The sequence below is a fragment of the Pan troglodytes genome, chromosome 19 (genome assembly GCF_028858775.2).
Source record: "Pan troglodytes isolate AG18354 chromosome 19, NHGRI_mPanTro3-v2.0_pri, whole genome shotgun sequence".
Taxonomy (NCBI): domain Eukaryota; kingdom Metazoa; phylum Chordata; class Mammalia; order Primates; family Hominidae; genus Pan; species Pan troglodytes.
Genome location: NC_072417.2, coordinates 34564659 through 34586082, shown reverse-complemented (window position 1 = coordinate 34586082; position 21424 = coordinate 34564659). Strand labels below are relative to the sequence as shown.

The following is a 21424-nucleotide window of genomic DNA, read 5'->3' as shown; positions in this document are numbered from 1 at the left end:
CTCGGATGACAGCCCCCTGCAGTCTGATCTGATGCAGATGCTTAGAGAGGTTTAATATGTAACTTGCCCCCAGGCACACAGCCAGGAAGCCGGAGCCTTGGGATCCAGCCAGGCCAGCTGATGCCAGACCGTGGGCCCCTTCCACACTGCCCTCCCCTTCCCCTCTTCCGTTCCACAGAGGCTGCAGGGGACCGGAGAATCAAAGCAAGATTTGTCGACAGTGTGTGGAACAGAAATGGAATCCATATAGGGAGAAGGGGCTGGGATCCATTTTGGATTTGTTGATATTAAGTGGGTGGTGGTCACTCAATGGGCACCGTTTTCCAGGGCTGGAGGTGCTGATTTGGGGCCCAAGGCTGGATGGGGAAAGCTGGCGACACCTGCACCCATCAGCGAAGGCCTGAGCCCAGGAGTAGACTGAGTTTTGGAAGCAGAACGACCAACAGCCACAGAGGGGCTGCCCTCGGGCTATAGGAAAGAGAGGCAGAGTAGGGCAGTGGTTAGAAGTGCTTGGAGGGCAGCTCTGACACTCAGCAGCTGTGGGACTTTGGTCTCTGGGCCTCAACTGCCTCAAATACAAAGTGCCTGACAGTGCCTGACACGTACCAGGCATACAATAGTCAGTAGCTATAATGGGCACTATTGCTACTACCAACTTCATGGGGCTCCATACTCTATCCCTTTCGAATGGGATGGAGGGCCAATGATGCTTTGCTTGTACTTTGCCACCACTGGGGAATAAGGGAGTAGATGTACAGAGCCTGTCCAGTTCTCCCCCTGCTGTGAGATGGGGGAAGCAGCTGTCTGCCTGGGAGAAGCTGGATTGGGCCAGGCAGTTCCTATGCTTGGAAGCACCTCCTGGTGTCTGCTGCATCCGTACTGGCTTCTGGCATGACTCTCAGAGAGAGGCTCGAGGCTCAGCTGGAGTGTCCTTGGATTTGGGAACTGACAGCATGTCCCAAGCCATGGAAAGGTGTGCAGTGAGTCACATCTTTCCTGCCCGGCCCCAGCATCTGGTTTTGTACTGCCGGTACAAGCCGGAGCAGCAGAACAACTTCCAATCAGTGAGCTGCTCTTACCACATTCTCATCGTGGCTCCCTTCGTCCTCCTCTTTGCCAAGCAGGTCTAATAGCTTCTCTTTGATCAGCTGCAAGAAAAGCAGGAAGGGGTTGGTCAGGCCGGGAAGAGGGTGCAGAGGCAGAAGGGACCTCCCTCCATTGTGCCCCACTGGGGTGGCAGCTGCTTGGGCTGTGGCTGAACATACCGTAGCACAAGCCCAGCCTGGCAGCCAGTTCCAGGTGCCTGTCTGTCTCAACCCAGCCTTTTGGCTGAAATGGGATTTTGTTGCAGGAGATGGAGCTAGGAATAGGTAATGGAAGGCCCTGCTTCACAGCGTGAACTGCTGTCTTTGCGGCTGGCGAGTGTTAGTAAGTGGTGTGTGCTGGTATGCTGGCTCCCTGTCTGTCCTCAGGAGCAGCCTTGGGACCCCCTTTCTGTGGCTGGGGCTGGGGGACAAGATTATTATTCACTTGATAGGCCTGACACTGCACACAATTCAGAAGACCAGGACATGCCTGAGTTCATAACATTTTACTCCTAGCAATAGAGGGTAGTTCTTAAATCTGTTACCTGGTGTGATTCAATTGCCATAACTGTGTACAGTTTTCCACAAAAGTCAATAAACAAAGCAGAATAAAATCTGGCCATGGGAACTGATGCGGTTTTGGGGTCACTGTGCTGAGAGGCATGAGATTCTCCAGAGGAGCCTGGTTACTGGGGCACGACAGGTCCCTACTGTGGTTCCGAGCAGCCTTTGGTCATGAACAGCCCCCTCCGAGAGACAGAACATGGTTCTGCAGGCTCCCGTCTACTGCTCCTGTTTGGGGGACTTCATAGGTCCAGGCATTCTTTGGAAGTTCTGGAGCCATTGCCATTTTCAGGGGCACACATTGGAGGTGAAGTGCATTGCCCATGTCACAGCCAGGGGGATGGAGGCCTCCAAGGGAACACCCGTCAAAACAGAGCCTGGGATAGTGGCATCCACAGGCTCGCTGTCAGAGAGAGATGCAGGTGAGAAGGCTGACCAGCTCCGGGAACCCTGTGTCAGAGAAAGCTTTCAGAGGCCTCGTTCCAGCTGCCTCTTGAGGGAGACATCTCCCCAGACTGTCAGCAGCCGGGGCGGCTGGCGTGCCCTGCTGTCTTCTCGCTCAGGATTGGTGAGGACTGCTGGGAAGTGCCCCTTCCCTAAGACTGGCTGGGCCACAGAGGACATGACTCAGGTGATGGGCCACCTAGAGGGCAGGTGTGTGTGGGTGGAGGGAGTGTGTGTGCAGGTGTGGACCTGCCCATGGATGAAGCCACCACCTCCAGCCCAGCTGCAGGAGGGGCTTGGAGCTGGCCTCAGCACAGTCTGGCCCCCTTCCTCTCATCCCTCCCCATCCTTCCCTGCCAGTGTAGACGGCCCAGTGCTGTTCCAGCTCCCAGAGGATAGGCCTGTGTTTCTCTTACATCCACCGCCCCCCAAAAACCTCCCACCCCCTTGCCCCACAGAGCCTGGGCTTCAGTGATCGACTCTATTGGTGGACAGGAGGGGAAGCAGGCTCTGCATGGAGAGAGGCACCGCCTTCCCTCTACCATGATTCTGAACCTGGGGCACGATGAGGGCACCAGCATGCGGTCATTTCCCTGTGGGGAATCCCAAATCTTACCTCATAAATATAATCAAAGAGCTCTAGTATTGTAAGGATACTAGCACCAATGAACAATCCCATCTGACCACCAATATCACCTGGAGAGAGAGGGAAAAGACCAAAGCTTTGCTTTTATGCAGCTTCCAGGAAGGGTGAACAGACTGAGATGCAACCCAGACCTTCTGAATGGCGCCCCCTCCACGGGGAGCCTGGGCCTTGTTGTGGGAGGTCCAGGCCTTTGGCAGTTCCTTCCCTCACGGCACAGCTCTGAGAGCTACCATTTTTCAGCATTCAGTGGGGTCGGGGACTAAGCTGGTGGCTTATTGGAAGGGCTTAGACTAGATCTCATGACCCACAGGGCTAACGGGGTTGTTCGGTTACACTCAAAACCACACCGATTGGGTCCTGTTTTGACTCTGGGCTGGGAGTAGGGAGAATAGAGAGCTAGGATGTGTGTGGACTGGTGACAGGTGCCCTGGGTGGGAGTCTCGGGAGGAGATGCTCCCCTAACCCAATCACGGCATGGGCTTCAGGGCCACCTTAGGGCACCTCCCACCCTTGGGATAAGGTCATAGGTGTCTCCTCTCTCCCCCATCCAAAAGTTAGTGTGCAATTTTGACTCTTTCTAGAGCCGAGGTTCTTACTCTGGGGTTTATAGGCCCCCATTATTCAAAGTTTTTCTGGATTTGTCTTCAGATACCCCTGCATCCAACTCTCCTGGAAGAATTGTAATCAGTGTTGCTGCCTGGATACACCTAGGCCAATAGAATCAGAGCCTCTGCGGTTGGGGTCTGGATGTCGGGATTTTTAAGTTCCCGCTGGGGGTAAGCTGCATTCTCGGGCCCACCAGAGTTTGAGAACCACTCTCCTGGGAGGGCTTCAGATGGCTGGAGACTCTCCTGAAATTGAATGCAAAATGTGTGTGTGCCTGGGCATTTGTAGCAGGAGAGTCCATAGCTATTATCAGTTTTTAACAGGGGTTCTGAGTCCTCAAAAGCTTAAGATGCTTTGCTGCAGAGGCAGTGTGGCAGAGCCGAGGGCTCTGAGGCTCTGAGTCCAGAGAGTGGCCACCAGCTGGTTGTGTGGCTTTCATAAGCCCTGACCTTCTCAGGAGCTTTGTCTCCAAAGGATATTTGGTGGTGGTGGCAGGATGGAGGGGGTTGGATGAGATGAACTATGAAGTTCTTTCCAGCCCTAATCTCTAAGACTCTCAGTCTCTGGAAAGAGGTTTGGGAATTGGGGTTGGGGGGCACAGTTGGGGGTGGCAGGACAGTTCCCTTGGAGATGCCAGGTTGACCTCTTGGCCTGAGAACTCTCTGGTAGGCAGATCTGCCCCACTCCTTCTCAGCTTATGGCTGGGTGGGGTCCAGCACCCACATGCCCAGGTGAATAACAGAGATGGTGGGGAGAAGGCTCTTCCCAGTGGAACGCGGTGCTGGCCTCAAACTGGCTCTCCCTCATTCCTTTCCCATCACCGCTCCCTCTCATGTCTTTAATGGAGGCTTCTTGGGGACTGTGTTCTAATGGATATGTATGTCGGGGGAGGTGTGTGATGTACGTGTGCAGTGTGAGTCTGTAGTGGTATAGTGTGGGGTATGTGCCAGGGTCCGGGGTGTGTGCACGTATTTGTATAAAAGCAGGCAGGAGGTCTGGCTGTCTATGGTTTTATGTAGGTGGCTCTCCCTGTCTAGGCACCCTGAGTGTGTCTAAGTGTGTGTGAGTGTGGGTCTGTGGAGGTGAGCAGAGTGTGTCGAGCGTGTGTAGTGTGGGTGTGCTTGTGTGTGTATATGGGGGTGTGTGGGGGCTGTGTGCACGGATGTGTCTCTGTAGCTGTGTGATTGGCACGTGGGGCTGTAGAGGTGTGCATTTGTGTGTGTGGTCCTGGACCACCGTGGGTGCATGAACCTGTAGGTTTGGTGCATGTGTGTGCAGACTGGGGTTGGGTATGCTGTGGGTAGCGTGTGTAGCGTGCACGTGCATGGACACCAGGAGGTGAGAAAGGGCCGCGTGGTGCTGAGAGAAGGGCCTGATGGGGCCTGATGGCTGAGGGTTTGCAAGCGGCACACGCTCTCATCACAGGAGGTCCAGATGGCAGCATGAGCTCCTCAGCCGGCTATTCTGGGTGGGAACACGATCGATGCTGAACAAGCTCATCCTCATATCTGACGCAGACATGACAAATTCAGAGCTCAGGCCCTTCTTGCTCTGTATGTCTCTCTCTCTCTCTCTCTCTCTCTGTGAGAGAGAGGGATCTGTGAGAGAGAGAGAGAGAGAGAGAGAGAGAGAGAAAGAAAGAGACGCACATAGAGCAGAGAGACTGAGAAAGACTGTGAGCCTATGCTGGGGGAGGGCAGGGGGTAGGAAGAGGCCTGTCCTGGGTCCTCTTTATGGAAATAAAGGGCAAGGCCAGCATAGGGGTGAGTTAGGGGTCTATGTCTCTGGTGGGGCCAAGGGAATGAGTCTCTTGGCTCAGTACCTTTGGCCACAATGACTTCTGAGGCTGAGTGACAGCCACTTTAACCCAGCTGGGACCGAGCTATGGTGGGGAGTCCCCAGCCTCCTGGAGAAAGTGTAGAAATGCTTAGCCAGCCCCTGGACACACCAGCTGAGCCCTGGGTCCCTGGCATAGTGATTGTCCAGGTGCCAGAAACTACCATTTATGGACCTTTTCTGGGCTAGGGGGTTATCATGTTTAACCATCACAACAAGCTCATAAAGTGGGTTTTATTAAACCCATCTTGCAGATGAAGAACCTGAGGTTCAGCAAGGTAAAGCTACTTGCCCATATTCTCATAGCTGGTGTGAGAAGCCAGGTAGGAGGCACCTGCCCCTTCCAAAATGCTAACGTCACCTGGTTCAGCTCAGGGAGACAACAGCTATTTCTCTTTCTGGTTTACAGGCATCAGATCCTTTCTTGAGAGTGAGTGGGAGCTGAGAGAAGGGCTCTAGAGTCAAGTCCTTTAACTGTGCACTCTCAGGGGTCTTGTGAGTTTTGGGTTGGGCTGGGTTAGGATGGAAATTAGCTGCCTGTATCCATTAGATGCCACTGGGGCCGGGGAGCTCATGCGAACTTGTGTGGGGTGGCAGCAGGTTTGTAGATACCTGGGGAGAGTGGCCCTTCATTTGTGTTTGACAAATGACTCTCAGTCCAGGGGGCAACACCTGGCCTTCTGGATGCAGCAATGTTGCTTTTGGGGTGAAGTTCCATCAGGGCCCTCACCTCCCAGGTCCCACCTTTGACCACCCACAGTTCAGCCTTCCCTCCTTCTCTCCTTCTGATACCTCTGCCCCCTCTCCATGGCCCCAGGATCCTGACTGCAAGCTGGGGCAGAAGACCATGAATTCCAAGAGTGCAGGGTTAGAAAGGCCCAGAGAGACCTTTAGGCTGACCGTCCTCATTGCATAGATGGGGAAAATGAAGCCAAGATTGGGGAATAAATTGGGCCTGAAATTCCACCCCACTGCTGGGGTTCTTTCCATTCTGGGAGAGGAGCAGTGCAAGGAAACAGGGAGTAATTATTAGTAAATCAAAAGGTTAGACTCCTCCGAGGCTATGTGTCTGTCTGCTTGCCTCCCATCCACCTGTGCATCCTCCCTCCCTCCCACCCTCTATGAGATGTGGAAATTTGTGCAATAGACACCGACTTACCAAGTAAGGCAGCAACTTCATACGCCTTCTTCTGTTCAATTGTCTCATAATTGAGAGCTTCAAAAAATATATCCAGAACAAGGATGTTCTCTCTGCAGAGAGAATAGTCAGTACCATACATGGTTAGAGCTATCAGCATTCACAGGGAGCATCTAATACAGCTTTCCCATGGAAAGATGGAGAAAAGGAGGCCCAGGAAGTGAGGCAGCTTGCCCAAAGTTAGAGCTGGTTAGTGGCAGAGCTGCGGCTTCAAGCCAAGAAGCCTGACTCCCAGCCCGGGTCTGGAGGCCTACATCAGTTGCCTCCTTTTGTTGCTTATTTCTGTCTCCCTGCTTTCTCTTTGCACCCTATGCAGGAGTCCTGCCTGGCTTCCGGGCCTCTGCGCCTCCAAAGGGCCTGCCTCGTCCTCAACATGAAGGTGAGTTTCATTAATCTTCTGACAAGGCTTGTCTTGGCTAGGGTGCCTGCTCCAGCTGACCTCATGGGCAGCCCCTGCCCACTCCTGAGGCCCCCTAAATTCCCACTGGTATTTATAACAAGCTCCTCCTGGTGGGAGGCCCTGCTCTGGCATTATTGAGTCAATTGCCAGAAGTCAAAGAAGGTTTGTAGGGAGCAAACTTACATCTGGCTGGGGGGTGTTCTGGCAGAAGCACCGCGGCTTGCTTTGCTCCTTTGGGCAGGTGTGTGAGTGAGACACATCTCGGCAGTAAAAGTCGTTACTGCCTGCAGACTGTCTGCCAAGCAGCAGGGCCTGGCATCCCCTACAATTCCTGTCTCCTCCAATGTGCTCACAATTCCTCCAGTGCCCCTTGTTCTCAACCCACTGAGCAAAAGCTGGCCCAGGATGGGGTCTGGGGACGGTGTTGGCAAGAGGGAGGGGCTGGCGAAGAGAGGAGCAGATTCTTCTTTCTGTGAGCAGGGCTCGCAGGGCAGCTGTTCAAAGTATCACCTTCTCTTGCTTGGCTTGCCACAGCTGCTTCCTAACAGTTCCCTTCTTCCCATCTGCCTTTCCCCCGTCTTCTCTATCGCCGCCTGAAGGATCTTTCTAAAACTGCTAACTTGATTCAAATTAAATAAAATTACAGTTCCACTCCCCAGCCACAGGCTGCATTTCAAATGCTCGTTGGCCACATGTGGCTAGCAGCTACCCCACTGGGCATTGCGGACACAGAACATTTCCATCATCAGACAGCATTTGTCCTATTGGGGAGCAGTGGGCAAAAATGCAAATTTGAGTCTGTCACTCACCTCTGAAAGCTCTTCAGGGGATCCCTAGTCTGTTAGGATAAAGCCCACCCCCTGCACCCGCTTGGCTCAGCCTACAAGACCCTCTTGCTCTGACATATCCATGTTCCCCTTTGAAGTTTTCTCTTCTGCCCTGTGCTGATGGTCTCTGCTGAGCTTCTGCCTAGGACACCCACTTCTCCCATGCTTCCATTCATTTATTCTGTTAAAACACATGTTTTTGAGTACCAACTCTGTGCCATATGCTCCACTAGAACTTGGCAGACAACAGAGAACAAAAAAGATACTTTCCTGCCCTCAGGGGCTTTCAGTCTAGTGGGGCAGACAGGTAATAAACAAGGAAACACAGCATGAATATGTAATTACACACTGTGGTGTTATAAAGGAAAACACCAGAGGACTTTGAGAGAAAAATAACAGGAGAGCACCTCATCTAGATGCCTGAGATAACCTCAATTTTATTTTTATTTTTATTTTTTATTTGTTTTAGAGACAGGGTCTAACTACATTACCCAGGCTGAGCTTGAACTCCTGGCCTGAAGCAATCCTCCTGCCTTGGCCTCCCAAAGCATTGGGATTACAGGCATGAGCCACCATGTCTGGCTGGAGATGACATTAAATGGAGATCTGCTTAAGGAGGAACCAGTTAGGTGGAGGCTGGGAGGAAAAGAATTCTAGGCAGAGGGAATAGAACGTGCAAGGTCTGCCTGGAAAACTATACATCCTTTAAAAAAATCTCTGGGCCAGGCGCGGTGGCTCACACCTGTAATCCCAGCACTTTAGGAGGCCGAGGTGGGCGGATCACGAGGTCAGGAGATTGAGACCATTCTGGCTAACACATGGTGAAACCCCGTCTCTACTAAAAATACAAAAAAATTAGCCGGGCATGGTGGTGGGCGCCTGTAGTTCCAGCTGCTCGTGAAGCTGAGGCGGGAGAATGGCTTGAACCTGGGAGATGGACCTTGCAGTGAGCCGAGATCATGCCTCTGCACTCCAGCCTGGGCAACAGAGCGAGGCTCCATCTCAAAAAAAAAAAAAAGGAAAAGAAAAAAAAATTATCTGAAGCTTTCCCTGATGTCACCTCATTGCAAGCTGCAGCTAACCCATCATTCTCTCCTTCCCTATGCATCCCCCTATGATAGCCAAAGTCACCCTATATACCATTCAGTGTGTACTTGTCTCTCCATAAGACTGCAAGCTCCTTAAGGGCAGGGGCTGTGTCTTACTCATCTTTATCTTTGTATTCTGAACATGGAGCGCAGAGCGTGACACACAGAGGGTGTTCAATTAATGTTTGCTAACTTGAACCAAATGCTTATCTTTGCTTTCCTCCTTGATTGCCTCCAATTTCCTCCTTACCCAGTTCCCCCTTCCCCCTGCCTACCATGCCCACTAAACTTACGAGATATATTTTTCTGATTTGTTAAATTTCTTCTCAAGGTACTTGGCTGATGTCTTGCTGGGGATCTTCACCATGGAGAGCTCTTTGTTGTAGCGGGTTAGGTTGCAGGGTGTCCTGCAGAGACAGTAATTGCTGTCCTTTTCCGCCAACAGACCTGGAGGGGAGAGTGAGGTGGGGCTTAGTCAGGTGTGGGGACTGGGATTTCTAAGGGTCCAGAGTAGCTGGATTCTAGCAGCTGAGAAGTGAGCTGGGAAGGGGCACTGGTCTGGGGAAAGTGAGGGGCAGGGATTGTGGAGAGAGGGGAACTGGGCTTTTGCTGTAGGTTGATCTTGTTTTCCTTCTGCTTCTTTTAACTGTCATGTCACTCTTTAAAAATTGTTGAAATGGGACCACTTTTGCAGAGGTCTCCAAGAGAGTCCTGGTGTCCTCAGCTTCTCATGGCTTTCTTCCCTGCTCCCAGCCTCAGTATTCTCATCCACAGAGAATGATCCACCATCAAAGCAAATGTGGGAGACCATTTTATCTGAAACCCAGGGCTCTGTGCTCTTCCTGCTGGGGCTCCCTCATAGCCAGTGCCCACCTTCTCTGCCTGGTGGGTTAGGATGCAGGCAAAGATCCTTCATTTCTTTCCCTGGAGGCAACTCCCTGCATCTGGAACCCTTCCTGCTCTCTCCTCTCTTCTTCCAATTAGACATAAAGTTTAAGGCATCATTTCCCTCTGACAAAGACTTTCTCCCTGATCAAACTTAGCCAGGCTCTTCAGAACCCTGTTCTCAACTAGGCTTTGACCTTGGCCCCCATCCATGCTGGGCGGGCCTGCCCAGTTTTAGCAAGAATCCTGCTAAAGTCAGTTTAGAGAGAATCCCCCACCCTTGATATCTGATCACCCTGGCCTGCCTTTAGCAGATTTCCCCCTAACTTTGATGTTTTCTCTGGGTAATTTTCCACCTACTGAGTCCTCGCTCTGCTTGATGGCTATGAATCTCCAGCTGTCTTGGCTGAATTCTCAGTTGAGTCCCATCTGTTTCCCCTATTGTGATACTCTTGACACCTGTTGCAATTGCCCTGAATAAAGACTTCCTTACCATTTTAACTAGTGTCAGAGTGATTTTTTCTTTAACACCTCCCTCCCTTTTTCCTCTAGCCACCTCAGTGTTTCCAGCTACCCTGGGTTTTGCTGAGTCTTTGCACACATCAGAAGTCACTCCCTCTCCTCTCAGCCTGCCCTCCCTCTCTAGTCCTCCTGGAGGTATCTGGACCTGAGGCCAGCACTGCCTCACTTAGCTCCAGCAAGTGCAGATGCTGAACGAACTTGAGGGCACATTGTTTAAAAAGTCTGCTTGTCTTGATTATAAGCCATTTCCTGGGTCCAGAGAGAGGCGAGCATGCAGAGTGGGCCTAGCTTTGGGGCTGCAGCTTGTTTGTGCACTCTCCCTCCCTCCTAGTTTTCCAGCTGGGGAACCAGCAGAGGTCTTCTAACTGGCAGACCCCACGCAGGCCCCTCGGGCAGGAGGAAGAAGTGTGCTTTGTGTTTTCCATTTGCACGCATGGAATGCAAACCTGACTTTACCTCTCCAGCCCTCCTCCACCTCCCCTAGGCTCAATGGAGCAGAAGAAAGATGGGACTTCAGAATCACCTTGGCCTCCCCACGTAGACACCATCAGAGTGTGTGAGGGGAGGTATTGCCAAGCTCCTCTGATGCCTACCTGGCTGCCCACTGTCTATCCTCTCTCCACCTCTGTCCTCTCCCCTGCATTCCTTAGCACCCTCTGTTTCCCCTGAAACCCACTCCTTCTCCATCTCCGCCTTCCATATCTCTTTCTCTCCCCAGTCCCATTTCCAGCCCTCATCCTCTTGCACCAGTTCCCTTCCCAACCTTCTCTTCTTCCTCCTCTCCATCTCCCTCTCCCATCCCTGCAGCAACTCCACCCGACCAGCCCCTTTCTTCTCATCCTCTCTCCATTCCTTCTTCCACTTGATCTTTCCCCAAACCCAGATGATTTCCCTGATCTCAGTCTCAGGCCCCCGGCCCCCATGATTCCATCTGTCCCCTGAGTACTGACCTAGGGCAGGCTCTGCACACTCCTTGTGCTGCTCAGGGGTACAAAAAGGGGCATCCCCTGCAAAGAAGAAACACCAGACAGAGTTACTCAGGCAGGAACATTCATGTCAGCAACACCTCCTCTGCTTTGGGCTTAGGGAAAGGGGTGCCTCCTGGCAGTTGAAGGGGCAGCGGCCTGCCAGTGGGCAGTTCGAAGGGAGCCTTGGATCACAGTGCACCCCAGAGCTGGAAGGCTGGCTTCTGATCTGCTATGTAAGCTTGGGCAGGCTGTTCACCTCGTTGAGCAGGAGACAGTAGGATCTGTATGGCTAACTTCTCCCATGTTTCTGTGTAGGTCCAGCCAGCTCCCGTGTGTGACAGGTGGGCTCGCCTTGAGGATTGAGACTAGGGAGGTGGTGGTAAGCACCTTGTAAGCCTGGCTATACATCATCTTCTTTAACCCATACAGGCACCCTTTGAAGTCAGAAGTACTGTGTCTGTTTTACCCATGATAATTTTAAGGCTTAAGCATCCTGCCTTCCCAGGACACCAAGGCTAGTAGTGATGGAAGTGGGCTTTGAACAGAGGTCAGTCTGATCCAGAGCCTGGAGCTCTTCTCAGCACAACCACACTGCTGTATGGGAACAAGGGTTGTTTTGTGTTTCTTCATTGCTTTGTTCATAATTCCACATTAGTAACTGAGATGTCAGTATTAGTGTCAGGGGTGTGATTGACACCTCTACTGCTTGCCTTTGGCTAAGGGTTGGTGGGGAAAACCTCACTGGCTGGTGGCCTAGTCTGAGCATCAGGTGAGTAATATTCCCCAGTACTGGATTCTCCTTGCTGGGATCTCTTTGTAGAAACCCAGGATTTTTTCTTTTCTTTTACCAAGCTCTAAAGTTAAAGTCCACCATGTTTTTTTCCTTATCATTTTCCCCAAATCCTTTTTCGGAGCTGAAGAGTCAGTATGCTTTCTCCTTTCCAAAAACAACAGATTAAATGACATGTTTCCCTGTTTGCTCTGTTTTCTAGGAAGCTCAGAGGCCATTTTATTATTATTCGTATTTAAAACATACAAATTTATTATTATGTTACAGTTTAGCAGGTCAGAAGTTAGATATAGGTCTCATTGGTCCAGAATCAAGGTGTTGGGTGGGAGGCCGATGTTCTTTTTGAAGGCTGTAGGGGAGAATTCATTTCCTCGCCTTTCCCAGCTTCCAGAGGCCACCCCCACATTCACTGGCAACCCACATGCATCGACTACCCACATTCTTCCATCTTCAAAGTGAACAAGTTTGCATCTCTCTGACCCTTCTTTCATAGTCACATCTCCCTCTGACCCTGGCTAGAAAAGGGGGATTGATTTTGAGGACTCTGATTAGATTTGGGCCCACCTTTCAGCACAGATTATCACAGAAAACAATTGGTAATGAACCAAATGTCCAGTATAAGGATTTAGTTAAGTAAAATTGAATAAAGTATGATATAACCATGAAATAACAGCTACTAAATATAATAACAACATTCCCGGCACATAGTAGGTCTTTAGTCAGCATGACTTTTGGTTCCCTCTTTCAATATGCTAAATAACAACCACTGACTTTTATAGTTTACAAAATATTTTTATATCCTAGCCTAATTTTCACCTTATAACAGCTGCTGACTGTGTTTTAAAGATCATAAACGTGAGAACAGAGAGGTTTAGTAACCAGGTCATACAGTAAATGAGTGGAAGAGCCTGAATTAGAAACCAAGGCCCCACTCATGTGTCCTTGCTGCAACACTGCGCTCTTCCTCCCCAGATCAGCTTTCCACTCTGCACTTCAGCCTCTGATAAGCCAACTGTGTGAGATGGCCACATGCATTGTTAGTCTGACAACAGAGGTGTCATTATGTGCACATTTATTTGCTGGCCAATAGACTTTTGCCTCATTTGAAGGAGTGCCAGACATTTGGACACAAAAAGTGAAACATCTGGATGAAAGAAACATCTGGATGCTCAAACATGTACTACACGAGCTGCAAGAATTGCAAGCATCCAGTTATCTGGACGCTAAACTCTCAGAGGTAAGAACAGCAGACAACTGGCAAACATTGAACACTGGGATGAACATTCCCCAAACACTGGATGCTTCTGGATACCAGGATGCTGCCTTGGTTGCTGGACCAGAAGTTTCCACCTGCCCTCTTAATAGGCACCAAATAACAGAGTCTTCCCAGAACATCATCCTTTTGGATCCCAGCGAAGTGGGTGAAGTGTTTCCCATTAGGATGAGAAATGCAAGGTGGGTCCCAGGCAGATCCCAGGGGCCCTGTGGCCACCCTGCCCTGGCACTGACCTGGCATGTGAACCATGCGGCAGTTGCAATTTTCCACAATGTAGCGAGTCTCACAGTCAATCCTACAGGCGGTGATGCTGTAAACAGGAAAAAAGTCGAGGCCCATCTCTGAGGATCGGCACTCACCCCACGGTGGGGGCAGGTATGTGAGCTGCAAGACAGGAAGGAGGGGGCGGCAGTCAGCCTCAACAGACTCCGTAACTCATTCATTTACTTACTCAATCAACAAACAATTATTGAGCATTTAAATACCATTAACTTTATAGACCTTCAACATCTGGCTCCAATACTAGTTTTCTTACCTTACTTTAATTTTTTCTTTTTTCTTAGAGACAAAGTTTCACTATGTTGCCCAGGCTGGTTTTGCCCAAGCGATCCTCCTGTCTCGGCCTCTCTAGTAGCTGGGACTACAGATGGGCACCATCAAGCCCCACCCTAACTTATCTTTTATAATCTTCCCATAAATGCGGTTCTCCTCAGAGTCTCTTACCCCCACCATGTCTTCCCACTTCCACATTTTGCCATCTTGCATCTCTTGGAAAGACCCAACTAAATTCCACCCTCTTGGTTTGAGACATTGGAATCCCAGACCTAGACCTGGAGGACGAAACCCAGAGGAAGATTCAGAATGAAATGGCTCTAGGCACTATCCTTGTTATTTATAGTCCTGGGCCTGGACTAGAGAGACTTTCCAAGTCATGCTGTAGATGGTACCTTTTCCCTTTGGAGAAAATTACATTCCTATTTTCAGAGGTCCAGTGATCATAAATGCTCTCATAGCATCTATGGTACTTGCCTAGTGGGAAGGGTGAAGGATGAGGGAACTAATGGTTGTTGAGCATTTTCTAGGTGTTGAGTCCTTTATATCCATTTTTCAAGATTAAAGAATAAAAACACAATACAATGTATAAATATTAAGTGTACCATTCAATATATTCTAACAAAGGTGTTCGCCCATGTAACCAACACACCAACCAAGATAGAGGACATTTTAAACACCCTAGAAAGTTCGTTTCTGTCCCTGTCCAATCAGTCCCCAACCTACCTGGGTAATCACGGTTATGAATTCTCTCACCATAGGTTGGCTTTGCCTGTTCTCAAACTTCATATAAATGAAAGCTTACACTATGTGCTCTTTTGCATCTAGCTTCTTTCACTCAACATAATGTCTCTGAGGTTCATCTACATGGTTGTTCGCACCAGGAGTTCTTTCCTTTTAATTACTGAATAGTTTTCCAGCATTATGTATGACTACACTAAAATTTGCTTATCCACTCACTTGATGATGGGCATTTGGATTGTTTCCAGTTTTTGGTAATCATGAAAAAACTCCTATGAATATTTATACATAAGTCATTTTGTGGACATATGTTTTAATTTCTCTTGAGTAAATGGCTAGCAGTGGAACAGCTGGTTTGTAAGATAGGTATAGGCACAACTTTATAAGAAACTGCCCAACTGTTATCCAAAGTGGTTCTTCTATTTTATATTTCCACCAGTAGTGTCTGAGAATTCTCATTACTCTACATCCATGCCAAATCTGGACTTCGTCCACCTTTTTGATTTTAGCCATTTTTGTAGGTGTATGGTTGCATCTCATTTGTATTTGTGGTTCCCTGACGGATGATTTTGAGCACAATTTCATGTGTTTGTTGGTCATTCATATATAATCTTTTGTGAAATGTCTGAGTGTTTTGTGCATTAAAAATTATTATTTTTTAACTTTTACTTTTGGGTTGTAAGAGTTGTTCATATATTCTGGATTCAAGTCCTTTGTCAGATACATGTATTGTAAATATTTTGTCTATACCACCTATAGTCTGTGGCTTACCTTTTCATTTTCTTAATGGTTTCTATTTTTTAAAATCAACTTCAGAAGATATAATTTATATACAATAAAATGCATCCATTTTAATGTTCAATTTAATAAATCTTTAGAAGTGTATACGCCCTTGTAACAACTACCCTAATCAGATATAGAACATTTCCATGAACCCCCAGAATTTCCTATTTGCAGTCACTGCCTCCCTGCCAACCCTCAGGCAACCCCCAATATGCTTTCTGTTGTTATAAACTAGATTTGCCTGTGTTAGTGTTGTATATAAATAGAATCAGACAGTATGCATTCTTTTGTGTTTGGCTTCTTTCTCTTAGCATAATGTTTTTGAGATTCATTCATGCTTTTGCACGTATCAGTAGTTCATTCTTTTTTATTGCCGAGTTTTACTTCTTCCTTTCTAGTCTTTATTATTATTTTTATTTCTTTTTCTTACCTTGCTGTATTAGCTAGAAACTCCAGTATCATGTTGGAATAAAACTTGAGAGAGAGGATATCTTCCCTTTTTCCATCTTAGGAAGGAGGGTTCATTATTACACCATAATATATTAGGAATATATTTTTCTTAGATGTGCTTGTCACATTGAGAAAGTTCTGTCTTATTTCTCATTTTCTGAGAGTTTTTATCATCAGTGATATATATTTTGGCAAATATACTTTCTACTTCTATTGAGATGATCACATGATTTTTCTCCTTCATTCTATCAGCACAGTGAATGGTATTGATTGATCTGAAGAAGCTTCATTCTATCAGCACAGTGAATGGTATTGATTGATCTGAAGAAGCTGAACCCAACTTACACTCCTGGGATAAACTCCACTTAGTCATAATTTATTATCCTCCTTATATGTTGCTCTATTCAATTTGCTAATATCTTGTGGAGGTTTTTTGCATCTATGTTTATGAGGCATATTGTATTTAATTTACTTTTCTTATAACCTCCTTGTCAAGTTTGGGTATTGGGAGTGTGCTGACCTCATAAAATTAGTTATCAAGTGTTTCCTCTTTCTCAATTTTTTGAATTTGTATGGACTTGGTACCATTTCTAACTTAAATGTTTGATAGAATTTGCCAGTGAAGCCATCTGGACCTGGTAATTGTGTGTATGCGTGTGAAGATTTTTAATTATGAATTCAATTCTTTTAATAGATACAGAGACATTCAGATTTTCTATTTTTGTTCTTGTGCTAGTTTTGGTAAGTTGTGTTTTTTTCCCAAGGAATTTGTTCATTTCATCTAGATTTTTGAATTTGTGGGCATAAAGTTGTATGTAATATTCTTATCATTTTTTAATGTCTGTAGGATCTACAGTTATGTCTTTTCATGTCTGATTATTGGTAATTTGTATTCTATTTTTCCTTATTGTTAATAATTTCTAATTTCATTATGTTTTGGTCAGAAAACATCCTCCCCATGGTTTCATTTCTTAAACATTTATTGAGACGTTTTTATGATACTGGACAAGAAAAATAAATCAATGTTCGATTTTGTTGAATGTTCCACGTGCACCTGAAAAGTATATGCATTCTGTAACTGTTGGCGTACTGTTTCACAAAAGGCAATTAGGTTTAGTTGTTTAATATTGTTGCTCGGATCTTCTATATCTTTACTAACTTTTTCATCTGCTTACTAATCAGTTATGAGAGAGGAGTGTCAAAATGTCTAACTATGACTATGGACTTGTCTGTTTCTCCCTTTAGTTTTCTCAATTTTTGCTTTGGGTATTTCTGAAACTTATTAGGCATATACATATTTAGTATTGCTACATCTTCTGGACGACTTGACCCTGTCATCATTGTGAATAATCATCTCATACAATGTCCTTGTTTTGAAGTTTAATTTGCATGATAACAGACATGGCAGCTTTATTCTCCTACTATTTATCTTTTTCCATCTATTATTTTGTTTTCATCCTTCTACTTTTAACTGTCAGAATCTTTATATATTTAAGGTACATCTCTTTTTGAATGTGTTTTTAAGGTACATCTATTTGAGTGTTGTATTTTATCCTGTCTGACAACCTCTCTGCCTTTTAATTGGAGGGTTTGATCTATTTACACTTAATGCAATTTTTGATATAGTTCGGTTGAAGTTATCATGTTGTTCTTTGTTTCCTATTTGTACCCATTTCTAGTTCTCCTTTTGTTCTCTCTCTTCTGACTCTTTTTGGGTCAATTGAATATTGTTTCAGTTCAGTTCATTCTGTTTTCTCCATTGAGTTTCAATTTATACCTCTGTATTATTATTCTTAGTTGTTGCTCCAGGATTTACAATATTCATACTTAACATCACAATATACCCTGAATTAATATTATGCCAGTTCACATATAATTCTATTTATATTGCTTCTGTGTCATATATTTTACTTCTACATCTGTTATAAGCACTATAATACACTGTTTTTTTTTTTTTTTTTTTGAGACAAAGTCTCACTCTCTTACCCAGGCTGGAGTGCAGTGGTGCGATCACTGCTCTCTGCAATCTCTGTCTCCTGGGTTTAAGCAATTCTCCAGCCTCAGCCTCCTGAGTAGCTGGGACTACAGGGATGCACCACCATGCCCAGCTAATTTTTGTATTTTTAGTAGAGCCAGACTTTCACCATGTTGGCCAGGCTGGTCTCAAACTCCTGACCTCAAATGACTTACCTGCCTCAGCCTCCCAAGTGCTGGGATTAGAGGCATGAGCCACTGTGACTGGTCACACTGTTAATATTATTTTTGCCCTAAGCAGCCAGTTGGCTTTTAAAGAAGAAAGAAAGTTGCGTTTTATATTTATCCACATATATACCATTTTCATTGTTCATCATGCTTCTTACAGATCTGAATTTTCCATTTGATATCATTTCCCATCATGCTGAAGAATCTCTTTTAACTTTTTTTTTTAGAATGGGTTTACTTATGGCAAAATTTCTCAGTTTTCATTTAAATATACAATGTTGGGCTGGGCATGGTGGCTCATGCCTGTAATCCCAACACTTTGGGAGGCAAGGCAGAGGATTCCTTAAGGTGAGGAGTTCAAGACCAGCCTAGGCAACATAGTGATACTGATGGCAGTGGCTGCTTCCATTATGCCGGCTGCAGCTGTGCAGCTGTGAAGCTGGGGCTGCACACTCCGTGGAGCCAGTGGGAACCCTGACCCTTCTGAGTTAAGACTGGAGCTCCCCATGCCACTGCACCCACAGCTGCAGACCCAGGCCTCCTGTAGCTCCTGGGCGGGGCTACAGCCGCCCAAACTGCAGCTGTGGATCTGAGCCTCCCTGTGCTCTTCTGGGAGCTGGCAACAGGCAGGATCTGCCTTCCTGGGGGTGCAGCTGCAACTGCGGCACCCACGGCTGCAGACCTGGGCCTCTCACTCCAGCAAGCAGGCAGGAGCAGGGGACAAGTGGGAGCCCTGCCCCTTCCAAGTTGGCAGGTGGGAGCTCCCAGGTACAGCTGCAGCTGCCCTCCCAGGTGCAGGATCTGGGCATCTCTGCAGCCTGCACCCTCAGTGGCCCCAGAAGGGACCACCCCAACCCATCCCTGCAGGCTGGTGGGTGTCTCCTCCCACTGCCTGGCCTCTCTATGCTCTTGGAGCCTCCTCTGAACTTGGAGCAGGGTTGGGGCCATGAATGACAGCAGGAGGCAGATTGATTCCTGGCAGGAAAGGGATGGGTCCCCAGTAAGGCCCCACCTTCAGACCAGAGAAGGCCTGAAGGCTGTGGGACAGACTGCCAGTCTTGCCCACTGGAGTTGGGACTCAGGGTGCCCCTTCCAGGCCCACCCATGGGTGCCCATGCATGAATCGGCACACACTTCCTCCCCTCTGAGGTCCATAAAAGCCCTGGGCTCAGCCAGAGCAGAACAGAGGATGGCCAGAGGACCAAGAGGTCAGAGAGACAAGGGGACAGGACGACCAGCTGCAGAGAGGAGTACTCTCTCTGCTGATAGCGGAGACGATGAGATGATCAGCTGCAGAGAGGTGTACCCTCTCCACTGAGAGCTGCAGAGATGGCCTGCCAGCAGAGAGGAGCTACCCTCCAGGGCCTCCTCGCTGCTGAGAGCTGAACACTTGATGGGGTAAGCTGCCTGCAGAGAGGAGCTACCCACTTCTCTGAGCTCTTCTAACACTAAATAAAACTTCTCTCCTTCTCCTTCTTCTTCTTTTTCTTCTTCTCCCTTCACTTGTCTGCATCCTTCATTCTTCCTGGATGCAGGATAAGAACTCAGGCAAAGGCACCATGGCCACAGAGGTTTCCAGCCAGAAAAATCGGCACCCTAGAGATCCTGTAACAATACCCTGTCTCTAGCAAGTAAAAATAATAGTCAGGAGTGGTAGTGCACCCCTGTAGTATCAGCTACTCATGAGGCTGAGGTGGGAGGATCGCTTGAGCCCAGGAGTTCAAGGCTACAGTGAGCTATGATTGTGCCACTGCACTCCAGCCTGGGTGACAGAGCATGAGACTCCTCTAAAACAAACAAACAAATAAACAAACACCCAAAACCAACTTAAAAAACCTATAATGTCTTAGGTTTTTTTTGTTATTTTTGAGACATTTTGGCTGTAGATAGAATTCTAGGTTGATAAGTGTTTTCTTCCAGAATTTCAAAGGTGTTATTCCTCTGTCTTCTGGCCTCCATTGTTTCTGATGAGAATCAGTCATATTCTTTTTATTGTTCCCTGCAGGTATTATGCCCCCTTTTCTCCCTCTGGCTGCCTTTGTGCTTTTCTCTCGGTCTTTGCTTCTCAGGATTTAAACTACATTATGCTTAACTGTGGCTTTCTTTGTAGTTATCCTGCTTGGGGATTCTTGAGAATCCTGGATCTATGAAATGATGCTTTTGAACAAATTTGAAAAAATATTAGCCAGTATTTCTTCAACTGTTTTTCTGCCTTATTCTGTCTCTCCTTTCAGGGATACCACTTATATGCATGTTGGAGTACTTGACACTGTTCACAAGTCATTGGCGTTCTATTCCCTTCCATTAGTCTTTTTTCTCTTTATGTATTATTTTAATAATTTTTATTAACCTGTGCTCAAGTTTGGCATTCATTTATTATTTTGTAACCAATCTTCTATTGATTCCATGCAACAATTTGTAAATTTCAGATGGTGTGATTTTCAGTTCTAGGGCTTTCATTTTTTTAAAGGTTTCCATATCTTGACTAAAAGTTTCTCATTATTTACATCTTTTTCTGCAATTATTTAACATGTTTATGATTGTTATTGTAAAGTTGCTGTTTTCTAATTCTAACATTGGGGTTATATGTAGATCTATTTCTATTGGTGGTTTATTTTTCTTTTCCTGTTTTCCCTCTTCATGTGTCTAGGAGTTTTTGATTGTATACTAGGAGACAGTCATTTTTATTAGATACTGAACATTTCAGATAACTATTTTTGGTGACTCTGGGTAGATTATCTTTCTCTGAATACTGTTGAGTTTTGTTCTAGTAGGTGGTTAAATTAATGGTGAACTACTTTGATTTCATGGAGACATTATTTAAGGCTTTGTTTAGAGATAGGTATATTTTAGTTTTGTCTTTAGTCCTGGGGTTTAGCCCCTGGTCTTGGGAAGCGATCTTAACTCCTAAGGAACAACACTTCTGGGTTTAATGGAAAGTCTGAGTTGTTCATCAAGATTTTCTAATTTGGTGAGACTTATATTGTAGCCTATCTCCCCATGCAATGGCAGCAACTGAAATTACTGCTCAGCTCTTTCAACTGTTGTCATCCCCCTGGGCTTTTTAGACTCTCTCCCTATCCACATACAGTTCAAAGTTCAACCTAGATTTGTGTAAAAATTTGAGGGCTCCTCCTCGGTGGGTTCCTCTTTTCTAGGATTTTCCCTTCCAATTTTCAGCCTTTCTGGCAACCCTGAATACTGATTTCTGGTTTCTTAACTTAATGCCTGCTGATTTGTGGTTGAGCTCCATCCTCAGTATTCCCTTAGAACTTTGAAATGCCCTCAAGGGAGAACTCAGGTAAATAAATCTGTGCTGTCCAGTTTGTGCCTGGTTTTGGTCTCTCTCCAGTGCTGTCAAATAGTAGTTTTAAAATATTTTGTCCACAGTTTATGATTGCTATTTCCAGGAGAGTTAGTCTGATATTAGCTTCTCCGCCATTACTGAAAACCAAAAGGCTTTATACTTACTTGAATATTTGCAGGGCTCTTTTTTTAGGTAGATGTTCCTATTATCATGTTATTGATGAGGAAACTGAGTTTCAGGAAGGTTAAGTAGCC

At 46.8% G+C, this 21424-nt stretch overlaps 1 protein-coding gene across 2 annotated transcripts in view; it reads right to left on the bottom strand.

Moving 5' to 3' along the window:
• Positions 1-21424, bottom strand: part of ASIC2 (acid sensing ion channel subunit 2) — a 1141493-nt gene that overhangs the window by 1804 nt on the left and 1118265 nt on the right. For both annotated transcript variants that reach the window (XM_063799639.1, XM_009432414.5), the window contains exons 4-9: positions 13369-13519; positions 11052-11108; positions 8988-9141; positions 6341-6432; positions 2710-2789; positions 1080-1148 (exon numbers count right to left, since the gene is read on the bottom strand). In XM_063799639.1, the coding sequence (XP_063655709.1) occupies positions 1080-1148; positions 2710-2789; positions 6341-6432; positions 8988-9141; positions 11052-11108; positions 13369-13519 (603 nt within the window). The remainder of the gene's footprint in view (positions 1-1079; positions 1149-2709; positions 2790-6340; positions 6433-8987; positions 9142-11051; positions 11109-13368; positions 13520-21424) is intronic.